The sequence below is a fragment of the Brassica napus genome, chromosome C4 (assembly GCF_020379485.1).
Source record: "Brassica napus cultivar Da-Ae chromosome C4, Da-Ae, whole genome shotgun sequence".
In the NCBI taxonomy this organism is placed as follows: Eukaryota; Viridiplantae; Streptophyta; class Magnoliopsida; order Brassicales; family Brassicaceae; genus Brassica; species Brassica napus.
In genome coordinates this window covers 33,860,905-33,874,422 of record NC_063447.1, presented here as the reverse complement: position 1 = coordinate 33,874,422, position 13,518 = coordinate 33,860,905, and the positions used below count along the sequence as shown (strand labels likewise).

The 13,518-nt window shown below is 40.4% G+C and overlaps 1 protein-coding gene across 1 annotated transcript; it reads right to left on the bottom strand.

Moving 5' to 3' along the window:
* Window positions 1-6,872: 6,872 nt before the first annotated feature.
* LOC125586026 (fatty acyl-CoA reductase 6, chloroplastic-like) lies at window positions 6,873-8,548 on the bottom strand. The gene is made up of 5 exons (XM_048755801.1): window positions 8,418-8,548; window positions 7,673-7,773; window positions 7,379-7,605; window positions 7,108-7,118; window positions 6,873-7,059 (listed from the first exon to the last, which is right to left on the bottom strand). The coding sequence occupies exons 1-5, from the start codon at window positions 8,546-8,548 to the stop codon at window positions 6,873-6,875; spliced, it is 657 nt and encodes a 218-aa protein (XP_048611758.1).
* Window positions 8,549-13,518: the final 4,970 nt, after the last annotated feature.

The window sequence follows — 13,518 nt, the reverse complement described above, 5'->3', positions numbered from 1 at the left end:
AACTATACAAGTAACAACAAAAAAACATTCCAAACCAACTCTTTAATATACACATAACCATCATGAGCAAGCAAAAATAAATCATACCACATATAATCTCTTTTCCAATCAAAGCATCCACGTCAAGCATATTTTAAACACAAAATATATCAATTCCATTCACAGTTTTAACACACAAATAACAAAATATAAAAATAATTATACAAATCAGAATAACAAGAAATTCATATCTACCGCGTAGTTATAAAAAGAAAAACAGTCACCGAAATAATGCTTCATGCATAATATAGCCAAACCTTCAATTTAAAAACAAAAGTTCAGCAAAACACACAAAAAATGATATTTGTTCATTCCTCTCATCAACTTATATAATTTCCAATAAAAAAAATGGATACTAACAATTTTGAAATTTTTAAAAAGAAACAATGAATAATTTAAAATAATTTTATAATTGCTTAACTACTTATATATTTATAATAGATTATAATATTTAAATATATTAAAATTAACATACTAAATATATAATCAAAATTAAATTTTAAACAAAAATATCGGACGTAGCCCGGGCCTATCCTAGTAGAAGATAAAGTATAGAACTGGACATAGATGGAATATTATGATAGTGTTGGGGGTTTTATTCCCTAAATTAATCATGATAATTGTTAAGTATGCGGGTTCGGTTAGTTTGGGTTCTTTTGGGCCGGTTAGTTTGGGTCGGTCTATATCTCGCTGAATTGAACAAAAAAGTTCAGTTTGGTTTGGTTTTCGGTTAATTCAGTTTCAAAAATTTCTACCAAACTTCGGTAAGGTTTATAAGTTAGGTTAAATTTTGGTTTAAATTAGTTTAAAAAAATTGGTTAATTCGGTTATTTTGGTTCAAATTTTGGATAATTCAGTTAGATTAGTTCGGAATTTTGGTTAAAATTAGTATAGTTTGGTAAAAAACATTTTTTTTTTGAAAACTGAAATAACTAGTTACGAAACTGACCCAAAACCCAATTTTTTTAAACTTTCCGAATAGAACCGAATCTCCTAACCAAACAGAACCGTTAACCGAACATTTTGGTCTCGTTAACCGTATGCCTAATTATTGTATTAAGGAAAAATATAATTTGTGGTCTGGAACTTGAAATGTAACTTCACTTTTTGGTTCGAATGGATTTTAGGTGATTCATATCCGAGAGTCAAACGTTGATTGATTAACTTCAAAATTCATAAAGATAGGTGACACACTTTATGAAACACAAGTAAAGAAGTCTGTGATGGAGTACTAGAAGCTATGTAACAAATTGGATTAAGAGATCTTCGAGGAACTCTCACAATACTTCGGATATGTTGGAGATGGTTAGGAATCGAAGAGGACAAAGGGTGAGATAGTACTGTGCAACACCAAGCTCTTATAGATTTTATTTTTTTCACTAAAGGATTCATTGATTTCTAACCAAAGTAGTACACAAGGTGGGATACAAGGCTAACGAGTCATGATGACTCTTAGAAGCTAAGCCGGCAGGAAACAACTTTCTTCCGGAAGCATTAGCCGGCTGATTTACAGAATTTCCTGAGACAAACATAAACATTGCCAACAGAGTTTTAAGAACATACAGAAAACTAGTCTAGATCAAACAAAATAAATTACACTAGAAAGTGGAACCACCGAAGGAGGAAGAAGAGGATAAGCGCACATCAACCGGTCATACTTTATTTGGGAAGTGTTGGACATGGACTTTGTCCCCACAAGGTTTATAAGATAATGGGCTCAGCCCATTTAAAAGGGGTGTCAATAGGAAATCCTAAACCTCTTTTTTCTATAAATAAGGAGTCAACCTCCTTTGAGACGCTGGAGGACTCTCTTTTGGTTTCTCCTCCATCTCTCTCTACTTCTAGAGAGAGAAACACTTCAACACATGCTTTCATCTAGGCACTTGTGATCCTTTGTTGTAGAACTAAGATTGGCTTGATCCCCTTTCGGGGTACATAGGCAACCCTTCGTCGGGTCCAGCTATAATCATTAAACACTTTTTTTTATTCTCTTCGAGTTGGCTCCATCAAGTTCAAGCTCAGCATGAAGACTTCTCCTAACCCCACCGACGAGTCCTCGTCTCTTTCATTCACTAGTTTGTTGACAGTTCTCAGATCAAACAGTTGGCCCGAGAGAACGATCCGAGTGACTGCGATAGAGCGATCCAAGCCGAGTAACTGCGAGAGAGCTATCCATGACGAGTAACCACAAAGAGCGAGTCGAGTGACCGCAAGAGAGCGAAACGAGTGACCGCGACAGACCGAGTCGAGTGACCGTGAGAGAGATCCGTGCGACTGCGAGAGAACGATCTGTGCCGAATAACTGCAAGATAGATCGATCCGAGTAACTGCGAGAGAACGATCTGCGCCGAGTGAGGAGAGCGAGCGATTGACTGCGAGAGATCGAGCCAAGCGACTGCGAGAGATCGTGTCGAGCGACTGCGAGAGATCGAATAGAGCGACTGCGAGAGAACGACATGCGCCGAGTGAGGAGATCGAGCGAGTGACCGCGAGAGATCGAGCCAAGCGACTGCGCGAGAACGATCTGCACCGAGTGACCGCGAGAGAACGATCTGCACCGAGTGACGACAGAACGGTCGAGTGACGACAAAATGATCGAGTGATGACAGAACGGTCGAGTGACGACAGAACAGTCGAGTGACGACAAAACGGTCGATTGATGACAGAACGGTCGAGTGACGACAGAACGGTCGACTAACGACCGAACGATCTGCACCGAGTGAGGAGAGCGAGCGAGTGACCGCGAGAGATCGAGCCAAGCGACTGTGCGGGAATGATCTGCACCGAGTGACCGCGAGAGATCGAGTCGAGCGACCGCGAGAGAAAGATCTGCGCCGAGTGACGACAGAACGGTCGAGTGACGACACAACGATCGAGTGATGACAGAACGGTCTAGTGACGACAGAACGGTCAAGTGACGATAGAACGGTCGAGTGACGAAAGAACGATCTGCGCCGAGTGAGGAGATCGAGCGAGTGACCGTGAGAGATCGAGCCAAGCGACTGCACGAGAACGATATGCACCGAGTGACCGCGAGAGATCGAGTCGAGTGACTGCGAGAGAATGATCTGCGCCGAGTTACGACAGAACGGTCGAGGGACGACAAAACGATCGAGTGATGACAGAACGGTCGAGTGACGAAAGAACGGTCGAGTGACGACAGAACGATCTGCGCCTAGGGCGCCCACCGTGGGACTCGAATCCACGACCACACGGTTTATAAGAAAATGGACTCAGTGCTTTACCCATGTCGCAGACGATTATCATGAATGGGCCGTTATGGTTAGGTTGCCATAGATGAAGTGTCATAGACAGACCGTCTCGGGCGAGCTGTCATCGACATACTTCTGATTCCGATCAGACTTCTTACTCCGGGATGGTTGCGCGAACGATCTGTGAGGAGAGTGTTCTGAACCATCGGAGCAAGTTGCCATGGATGAAGTGTCAATCGACAAACTGCCAAAGACAAGTCGCCATAGACATCATCATGAACGTACCGTCATGAGCGAACCATCACAATCAAATCGTCACGGGTGGACATGTCTTCGCGGTATCACGTCATGCTCGAGACTTGCGAGCAATCCGAGTGACTGCGAGAGATCGATCCGAGGGACTGCGAGAGAACGATCTGCGCCGAGTAACTGCGAGAGAGCTATCCATGACGAGTAACCGCAAAGAGCGAGTCGGGTGACCGAAAGAGAGCGAGTCGAGTGACCGCGAGAGATCGATCCGAGTGACTGCGAGAGAGCGATCCAAGCCGAGTATCTGTGAGAGAGATATCCATGACGAGTAACCGCAAAGAGCGTGTCGAGTGACCGTAAGAGAGCAAGTCGAGTGACCGCCATCTGCACCGAGTAACTGCGAGAGAGCTATCCATGACGAGTAACCGCAAAGAGCGAGTCGAGTGACCGCAAGAAAGCGAGTCGAGTGATCGCTAGAGATCGATCCGAGTGACTGTGATAGAGCGATCCAAGCCGTAACTGTGAGAGAGCTATCCATAACGAGTAACCGCAAAGAGCGAGTCGAGTGACCGCAAGAGAGCGAGGCGAGTGACTGCGACAGAGCGATCCAAGCCGAGTAACTGTGAGAGAGCTATCCATGACGAGTAACCGCAACGAGCTAGTCGAGTGACCGCAAGAGAGCGAGTCGAGTGACTGCGAGAGAGAGAGATCCGAGCGACTGCGAGAGAATGATCTGTGCCGAATAACTGCAAGATAGATCGATCCGAGTAACTGGGAGAGAACGATCTGCGCCGAGTGAGGAGAGCGAGCGAGTGACTGCGAGAGATCGAGCCAAGCGACTGCAAGAGATCGAGTCGAGCGACTGCGAGAGATCGAATCGAGCGACTGCGAGAGAACGATCTGCGCCGAGTGAGGAGATCGAGCGAGTGACCACGAGAGATCGAGCCAAGCGACTGCACGAGAACGATCTGCACCGAGTGACCGCGAGAGATCGAGTCGAGCGACCACGAGAGAACGATCTGCGCCGAGTGACGATAGAACGGTCGAGTGACGATAAAACGATCGATTGATGACAGAACGGTCGAGTGACGACAGAACGGTCGAGTGACGACAGAACGGTTGAGTGACGAGAGAACGATCTGCGCCGAGTGAGGAGAGCGAGCGAGTGACCGCGAGAGATCGAGCCAAGCGACTGCGCGAGAACGATCTGCGTCGAGTGATACTGAGAGATCGAGTCGAGCGACTGCGAGAGAACGATCTGCGCCGAGTGACGACAGAACGGTCGAGTGACGACAAAACGATCAAACGACGACAGAACGGACTCCAGTTTAATCTTTTTCGAAGATATTTCCCCATGCCCCACAGTGGACGCCAACTGTTTGATCTGAGAACTGTCAACAAACTAGTTAATGAAAGAGACGAGGACTCGTCGGTGGGGTTAAGAGAAGTCTTCATGCTGAGCTTGAACTTGATGGAGCCGGCTCGAAGAGAATAAAAAAAGTGTTTAATGATTATAGTTGGACCCGGCGAAAGGTTGCCTACGTACCCCGAAAGGGGATCAAGCCAATCGTAGTTCTACAACAAAGGATCACAAGTGTCTAGATGAAAGCATGTGTTGAAGTGTTTCTCTCTCTAGAAGTAGAGAAAGATAGAGGAGAGACCAAAAGAGAGTTCTCCGTTGTCTCAAATAAGGTTGACTCCTTATTCATAGAAAGAAGAGGTCTAGGGTTTCCTAATGACACCCCTTTTAAATGAGTTGAGCCCATTATCTTATAAGCAGGTACAAAGTACATGTCCAACAGACAGCAAACGCATGTTGCACCTCACTAGATTGCTCTGAAGATCACTTCAACGAACCACAAGGAACAGCCGCAGACAAGCTCTTATAGATTATGTACAATAATATTTTGTTTTCAACATCTAATTTCTTCTTCTTCTTTTCAATCCAAATCATCTTATCTTTCTTCCACTTCATAGTTCAATAAATATTTTATTTTATATCATACAATGGTTTTACAAAATAAAATTCAGTATATTAATCTATTATTTTATTTGATTTTTATTATGTATATTCAAATTAAAAACAAGTTTATATTTGTATAATATAAAAATGAGGAATTTGCTGTATAAAGAATATAAATAAAGTAACCTGTTATAAAAACGGTTTTAAATAACTAGAAGGAATTAAAAATACTAAAAATTACAGTAAGAAAAAGGAACATGTCATGTGGTCTTGGTGGTTTCATTCTTTGTTTTCATTTAACATATTGAAAGAATTCAACTCAGTTTAACCCACATCATTTTATTTTCTTTTTCAACACTTTTATCGCGTTATTGTATATATGAAAGATTTGAGTTCTCTTTTCAAGTTAAGTTTTTTCAAAAACAATATTGAATGTAAAACAAAGACTCGCGTTCCTTGTACAGTTTATAAATTTTTTTAAAGCTATAAATAAACTTTTTTTTAAAAGGAAACAACACTTTCTAGAACAAAAGGAAAATACAAAACCAATTTAAATTGGAGAGCACATCAAAACACCTAAACATAACTGGATAAGGATGCGATGCATCAATTTGTCTCTTAAATCACTTTCTTTAACTGGATCTTTGACGAAAGAGTTCCCTTTTGAGACTTGGAAGATGAATGTTGATAAAGTAATGCTCCCAATCAATGCAACTGCCATCAAAGTCAAACATCTGTCTCTCTTCCATTGACAACTCATGTATTAGACTCCTTGTATTGGACTCGTCAAACCTGGTATATATATACTTACTATAAGTCAGTAATATGAAGCTTATAAATCAACCAGGCCCGTGAAATATTATTTACCGACCTTGAAAGAACATGTAAGGCTGATATGTTTTTGCTAAGGACACAAAATACTTTAGCTTCCTCTTCCCCTTCATGCTCAACGTGGTATGTGACTCTGTTTCTTCTTCTCCATTCTTCATCGCTCTTTCTTGTTTCCTTATTGCTTTGGAAACAGAAGAGGTGAACTCCTCTAAGGAACTGTGGAATTTCATAAGCTCAAATACTTTTGTTGTGGTCTCAGTCAGTGGAGAGTCACACAGATGTTGATAAGAGAAGTCCATAATCTCGCCCATTCGCAGGGGATGCGCATGAGATGTTGAAGTAACATTGTAAACTTTGACCTCTGGTACATTACCACAACCATGTTTCGCCATGACTGCTATTATTGCATTAGCAACCATATCAACAGGTATAACATCACAAGAAGATTGATAATCTCCCAACAAGTCAGGAATCTGGTCTTTTCCATTTCCCAATATTAATGGAGCAGTCATCCTATTTTTATTTTGTTTAATACAAAATCCAAATAAATATGTCAATTAAAACAAAAGGCTAATTTACTAAGTCAGAAAATCATTAACCTTAATTATTCCTTGGAGCCAGCCAGGGAAAGGCTCCTTGTAGGAGCTTTCTATAACACTAGGCCTTATGATCACTACAGGCAAGTCTCCTCGATTGCTGTGAAGTAAAGACTCACCCATGGCTTTTGTGAATCTGTAAGCCTTTTCCCATCCATAGCTTTGAGCTCTGATTTCTCATCATAATATCACACCGAAATTTTCAGATGAAACATACGCTTTGATCCTCTAAATCAAATTTTAAAGAGTTAACACTAAATTAAAATGTTTATAGTATCCAAAATTTCAGGACCAGCTATTAAGTAGATACATAAAGTAATTCTCTCTTTTGATTTTCACCTTTCAAAACCAAGTTCTTTCAGTTTCTTGGATTTCACTGCCATGGAACATTTTTTTTTTTTTTTGATTAACTTGGAGGGATCTCAACCCCCCAGGGGACTAACCACTCGGCGCGAGGCAGCCCATTTGTTACTATGGGAATTAGATACCCAATTGCTTGGCCAAACACTTGGGCATATCTGAGAGGGAGGATCGAACCCGCGGCCCTTAGGACCAACGAACTCGTCTCGCGCCACTCGACCACAAGCGCCATGGAACTTTCTTGCAGCTTCTGAAGCTAGTTTCACCTCGTTTTCGATTTTTAACTCAGAAGTTATGTTTTTTCCTATGCAGAGAGGAGTCTCTAGTACTGTTCCCTCTTTACCAGTCACAAAAGCTAGATAACAAAACATGACATCAGTTTCCTAAACTTCTTTTTAACCAAACATATTCTAGCTCAATACCAGTTGAAACGTGGAGGAAAAGTTTCAGTTTCTTGCATTCCTTTGCGAAGCTTAAGAGCCTATCAGGGCCAAGAGCATTGACACTTAGGGCAGCGTCGTATCTGTTTCAGTTTGGTTGTTAGTGTAAGCATTAAAAATCTAGTTGAGCAAGAAGAAACACCTGTCGTCAAAGTTGTACGTCCAGCACTGTTTATTTTGACATCAATCTCGTCACTAATCTTGTCTGCTGTTTCGACATCTATCCCCAGATTCTCCTCTCCAATGTCTCCAATTACTGGAATCAACTTGCTCTTCATGAAAGCTTCATAAGAGCTCCCGTGCATTTGCTTCTGAAGCTTGAACAGATCCGAGCTGATGATCTAAAGCGATAAAAAAATATAATATATATATATATATAAATATATTTTTTTATTTATATTTTTTTTTGAAACACAAGCGATACAAAATATATAAAAAACGAACAAAGGAAACTAGAGAGTTGAGAATGTAAATGTTTAACCAAGAAACCTCATCATAGAGTCTTTTGTTGGCTGATTCTTCATCTTTGGATTTCAACAGAATAAAAATCTTCCCAATCTCAGGACTTGCCCTTAATAGTTTCTAAATCAACACTGCATCAAATAATGTTTTTTTTGGTGCATCAAATAATGTTCCAAGTAAAAAAAAAAAATCAGTTCACTTGGACAAGAAGAAAAGTCTCTGCTTTTTTTTTTTTTTTTTTAAGTCTCTGTTTTAGGTTTAGAACCCTTTTTGACCTTTGCCTAGAAACCCTGTTGCACCTGTAACAAAATAGCTCTTCCCTCTCAAGAAACGGACGATTCCAATGCCATCACTGGTCTCAGGCATAACAACCGGCTTCACAGCTTTCAACGACATCTCGCGGTACTGTTTGATTAGGTTTAATCCAATCGATGATTGGTCTCATTCTATTGATATCATTATATAGTATACTTTGTACAAAGGAGCCGTTAGAGGCACATAACTATACCACTACAAGAAAACGTGTCCATAACAACGAACATTTACGACGAAAATATTTCGTCGTAAATTTACATGGTGTTTACAACGCAGTTACGAGAAATCCAACTTTCGTCGTAAACGCCATGTAAATTTACGACGAATAGTTTTCGTCGTAAACTCCATGTAAGTTTACGACGAATGTACGTGGAATGAGAAATACGTCGTAATCATTACATCGACATTAAAACGAAACATGTTACCGTTATATTTAGGTGAAAACGTGTATTCAATGTGCTTTAACTTACCTAATTTCGTCGTAAAGTCGTTGTAAATATTATGTTAAAACCATGTAAAATCCATGTAAAATATTCCTTGTAAAATCGTTGTTATATTTCAACTACCCAACTCGAAAATTTCTCTATATATATGTCATTTCCCACAACTCTCTTCCTCACAACACACAAACGGGAGAAAAAAAAATCTGAAAAAAAATCTGAAAAAAAAGATTTCAAAAAAAAATCTAAGAAAAAAATGGCCGGTGGCGGTAGTATTTACGAGTTACGGAGTTGGATGTATTTGCACAAAGATTCCGACGGGAGGGTGACGAACGCATTTCTGAGCGGGCTAGAGACATTCATGCACCAGGCGGGCTATAAACCGATCACACAGGAAAGCGGTAAGATGTTCTGCCCCTGTCGGAAATGCAAGAATTCAAAATTTGCACGTAGTGAAACTGTATGGAAGCATTTAGTAAACAGAGGATTTACACCACAGTACTACATTTGGTATCAACATGGAGAGGGTTATGGGGAAATGAAGCTAGTAGTAGTAATAATAATTTTGAGGATGGTCATCATAGTGAAGAACCGAATCATTTGCATAATGAATATAATTATCATCAAGATCATGAGCAGATGGTAGATCATGATAGGGTTCAAGATATGATTAGTGATGCATTTTTAGAAACAACTACAACAATAGCTGATGGAACTGGAAATGTAGAAGAACCTAATTTGGATGCAAAAAGGTTTTATGAAATGCTAGATGCTGCAAATCAACCAATCTACACTGGTTGTAGAGAAGGTCTCTCTAAATTGTCTCTAGCAGCTAGGATGATGAATATTAAAACGGATCATAATTTACCTGAGAATTGCATGGATGCATGGGCGGAGTTGTTTAAAGAGTATTTGCCAGAAGACAACGTGTCTGCTGAATCTTATTATGAGATTCAGAAATTGGTTTATAGTCTTGGGTTGCCTTCGGAGATGATTGATGTTTGCATCGACAACTGCATGATCTACTGGAAAGAAGATGACAAGTTAGAAGAGTGTCGATTCTGCAAAAAACCACGATTCAAACCGCAAGGCCGTGGGAGGAATAGGGTACCGTACCAAAGGATGTGGTACCTACCAATTACAGACAGATTGAAAAGATTATATCAATCTGAGAGGACTGCTGCGTCGATGAGGTGGCATGCGGAACATGTCCAGAGAGATGGTGAGGTTGCACATCCATCAGACGCAAGAGCGTGGAAACATTTCAACAAGGTACACGCAGATTTTGCTACAAATATTCGGAATGTCTATCTTGGGTTATGCACCGATGGATTTAGTCCATTTGGAATGTCTGGTAGACAATATTCTTTGTGGCCAGTCATTCTTACGCCGTACAATTTACCGCCGGATATGTGCATGGAACAAGAATTTCTATTTTTGACCATATTAATCCCTGGGCCGAAGCATCCAAAACGGTCTCTTGATGTTTTTCTTCAACCGTTGATAGAAGAGCTAAAGCAATTGTGGTCAGAAGGGGTGAGGACGTACGATTGTTCCTTGAAAAACAATTTTACGATGCGAGCAGTTCTGCTGTGGACGATAAGTGATTTCCCTGCTTATGGGATGTTGTCTGGCTGGACAACACATGGAAGATTATCTTGTCCATATTGTCTTGGATCGACGGATGCTTTTCAACTGAAGAATGGTAGGAAGAGTTGTTGGTTTGATTGTCATCGTCGCTTTCTTCCACTTGCCCATCCGTACAGAAGAAATAAGACATTGTTTCGGCACAAAAAAATTGTCAGAGACGGTCCTCCTCCATATCTCACCGGCCAGCAGATCGAAGCAGACATTGATTATTACGGAGCTCAGGAAACAGTTAAAGTTGGAGGAAATTGGCATGTTCCTGGAAATATGCCTGATGGGTATGGTGTGTCTCACAATTGGCATAAGAAGAGTATATTTTGGGAGCTACCCTATTGGAAGGATCTTCTCTTACGCCACAATCTGGATGTCATGCATATTGAGAAGAACTTTTTTGAGAACATCATGAATACATTACTTAACGTCCCTGGGAAGACAAAAGATAACAAAAAGTCAAGGATGGACTTACCTGATATTTGCTCAAGAAGTGAGTTACATATCAAGAGCAATGGAAACGTTCATGTTCTCATCTTCCGGTTGTCATCAGACGCCAAAACAACCTTGTTTGACTGGGTTGCATCAGAAGTTAAGTTTCCTGATGGTTATGTTTCAAATCTGTCAAGATGTGTTGAACGAGGTCAAAAGTTCTCTGGAATGAAGAGTCATGATTGTCATGTGTTTATGCAACGACTACTTCCATTTGCTTTTGCCGAGCTCCTTCCAGCAAATGTCCATGAAGCACTTGCAGGTAATTATAAATTTATAATATATATATATATATATATGTTATGAAATGTTATTAATTTGATTACTTTTGCAATATACAGCCATCGGCGCTTTTTTCAGAGATCTTAGCACACGTACGTTCAAGGAAGAAGTCATCGAACAACTTCATCATAACATTCCGATCATATTGTGCAACCTGGAGAAGATATTTCCTCCTTCATTTTTTGACGTCATGGAGCATCTAGTTGTCCACCTACCGTATGAAGCATTGCTTCGTGGACCTGTTCACAACGGATGGATGTATCCGTATGAGCGACAGATGAAACATTTGAAGGGGAAAGCAAGAAATCTTGCAAAGGTGGAAGGTTCAATAGTTGCGGGGAGTTTGACAGCCGAAACATCTAACTTCACATCATACTACTTTGCTCCAACTGTTCGTACGAGGAAAAGAGTTCCTAGAAGATATGATGATGGTGGAGTACCGACATCATATCCAATTGATGGTGTTCCTGACATTTTCTGCGAAATTGCACGGTTTGGTGGTAAAACGAAAGAAGTATGGTGGTCATGTGAAGAGGATAAACATAGTGCCCACACTTATATTCTGCTCAACTGCGAGGATGCAGTGACCCGTTACTTTGAAAGGTAAATATTTTTGTGAATGTTAATTATATGAATTGAAGTTAATTATGTATGACTTGATTATTTGTTTAATTTGCAGCATGTTTGTATCTCAAGTTGAAGAAGCAATACCAGGAATATCTGCAACTGATGTGGACACACGTAAAGATAAGCACTTTGTCAAGTGGTTAAAATCACAGGTACGTAATATATCTCATACATTGATTAATTAAGTAAGTGTTTTGATACTTCAATATTAATTAAGAATAACTGCTTTTTGCAGGTTGATTATGACGATCCTTATTATCCCGTATGGTTTCACGAATTGGTTCAAGGTCCAGTTGCAAAGGTCACCACATCACCTATGTATTTCACACGAGGATTTACCTTTCACACATACGAGTATGGGAGACATCGGGCAACGAGTAACTACGGAATATGTGTGAAAGGTGAAACGGACTTTTACGGGATCTTGCAGGAGATTATTGAAGTGGAATTTCCGGGGTTATTGAAGCTAAAATGCGTCCTCTTCAAATGTGAATGGTTCGATCCTGTTGTGAACCGAGGGATTCGGTATAACAGATTTGGTGTTGTGGATGTCAATTTTGGGAGAAGATACAACAAATTTGAGCCTTTCATTTTAGCTTCACAAGCCGAGCAAGTTAGCTTTGTTCCTTATCTTCGGCTTCGAACTTCCGGGATAAACTGGTTAGCTGCTATCAAAATTACACCTCGTGGACGCATTGTCGCTGGAGAAGAACCGCCCTTGCAAGAAGAAGACGCTATCAATGAAGTTGAGGTACCAGAACAACCAACTGATGAAATCCTTTTGAGCGACCCGAAAACTTTCAATATGAAGATATTCCCGAAGATGCGACAGATGAAGCACGTGAAGACGAGTTCGAAAGAAGCGACGATGATGATTGTAATGATAGTGATGAAAACGATTTAGAGTGATGTAATATTGATGAGAACGAAAACGATTTAGAGTGATGTAATATATGTAACAAATGTTGTATTTCTCTATTGTAACGTATGTTTAAAGAAATATTGTTTTTTTACCATCCTAATGTATGTGTAACAAATGTTGTTTTATATAATATGTATTTGTTTAGTTTTTAAAAAATTATTTGGAGTTTTAGGGTTTTAGAGTTTAAGTTGGAGAAAGAGCACAAAGTAGTAGAGAAGAGATATGATATTAGATGATATGTGACTTTGGGGTTTAGGGATTTCATTCTCGGTGTTTAGGGTTAAGCGTTGTAAAATCGTCGTAAATGGTTATCTATTCCACGTAATTTCGTCGTAAATGGAAAAACGCGGGCCTGGTAACTTCGTCGTAAATGCGGGCCTGGTAAATTCGTCGTAAACCGACGTTTCGACGTAATTTCGTCGTAAATCGAAAAACGCGGACCTGGTAACATTGTCGTAAATGAAAAAACGCAGGCCTGGTAAATTCGTCGTAAAAGCGGGCCTGGTAAATTCGTCGTAAACCGATGTTTCGACGTAATTTCATCGTAAATCGAAAAACGCGGGCCTGGTAACTTCGTCGTAAATGAAAAAACGCGGGCATGGTAACTTCGTCGTAATATTACGTCGCGTTTACGACGAATCCTTTTCTAT

Coding starts and splice junctions, on each gene's coding strand:
- LOC125586026 (XM_048755801.1), bottom strand. CDS start 8,548: ATGTCGTTGAAAGCTGTGAAGCCGGTTGTTATGCCTGAGACCAGTGAT. Junction 7,774..8,417: donor CTAGGCAAAGGTCAAAAAGG/GTTCTAAACCTA, acceptor AAACTGAAACAG/ATACGACGCTGCCCTAAGTG. Junction 7,606..7,672: donor TTTCCTCCACGTTTCAACTG/GTATTGAGCTAG, acceptor TTTGTTATCTAG/CTTTTGTGACTGGTAAAGAG.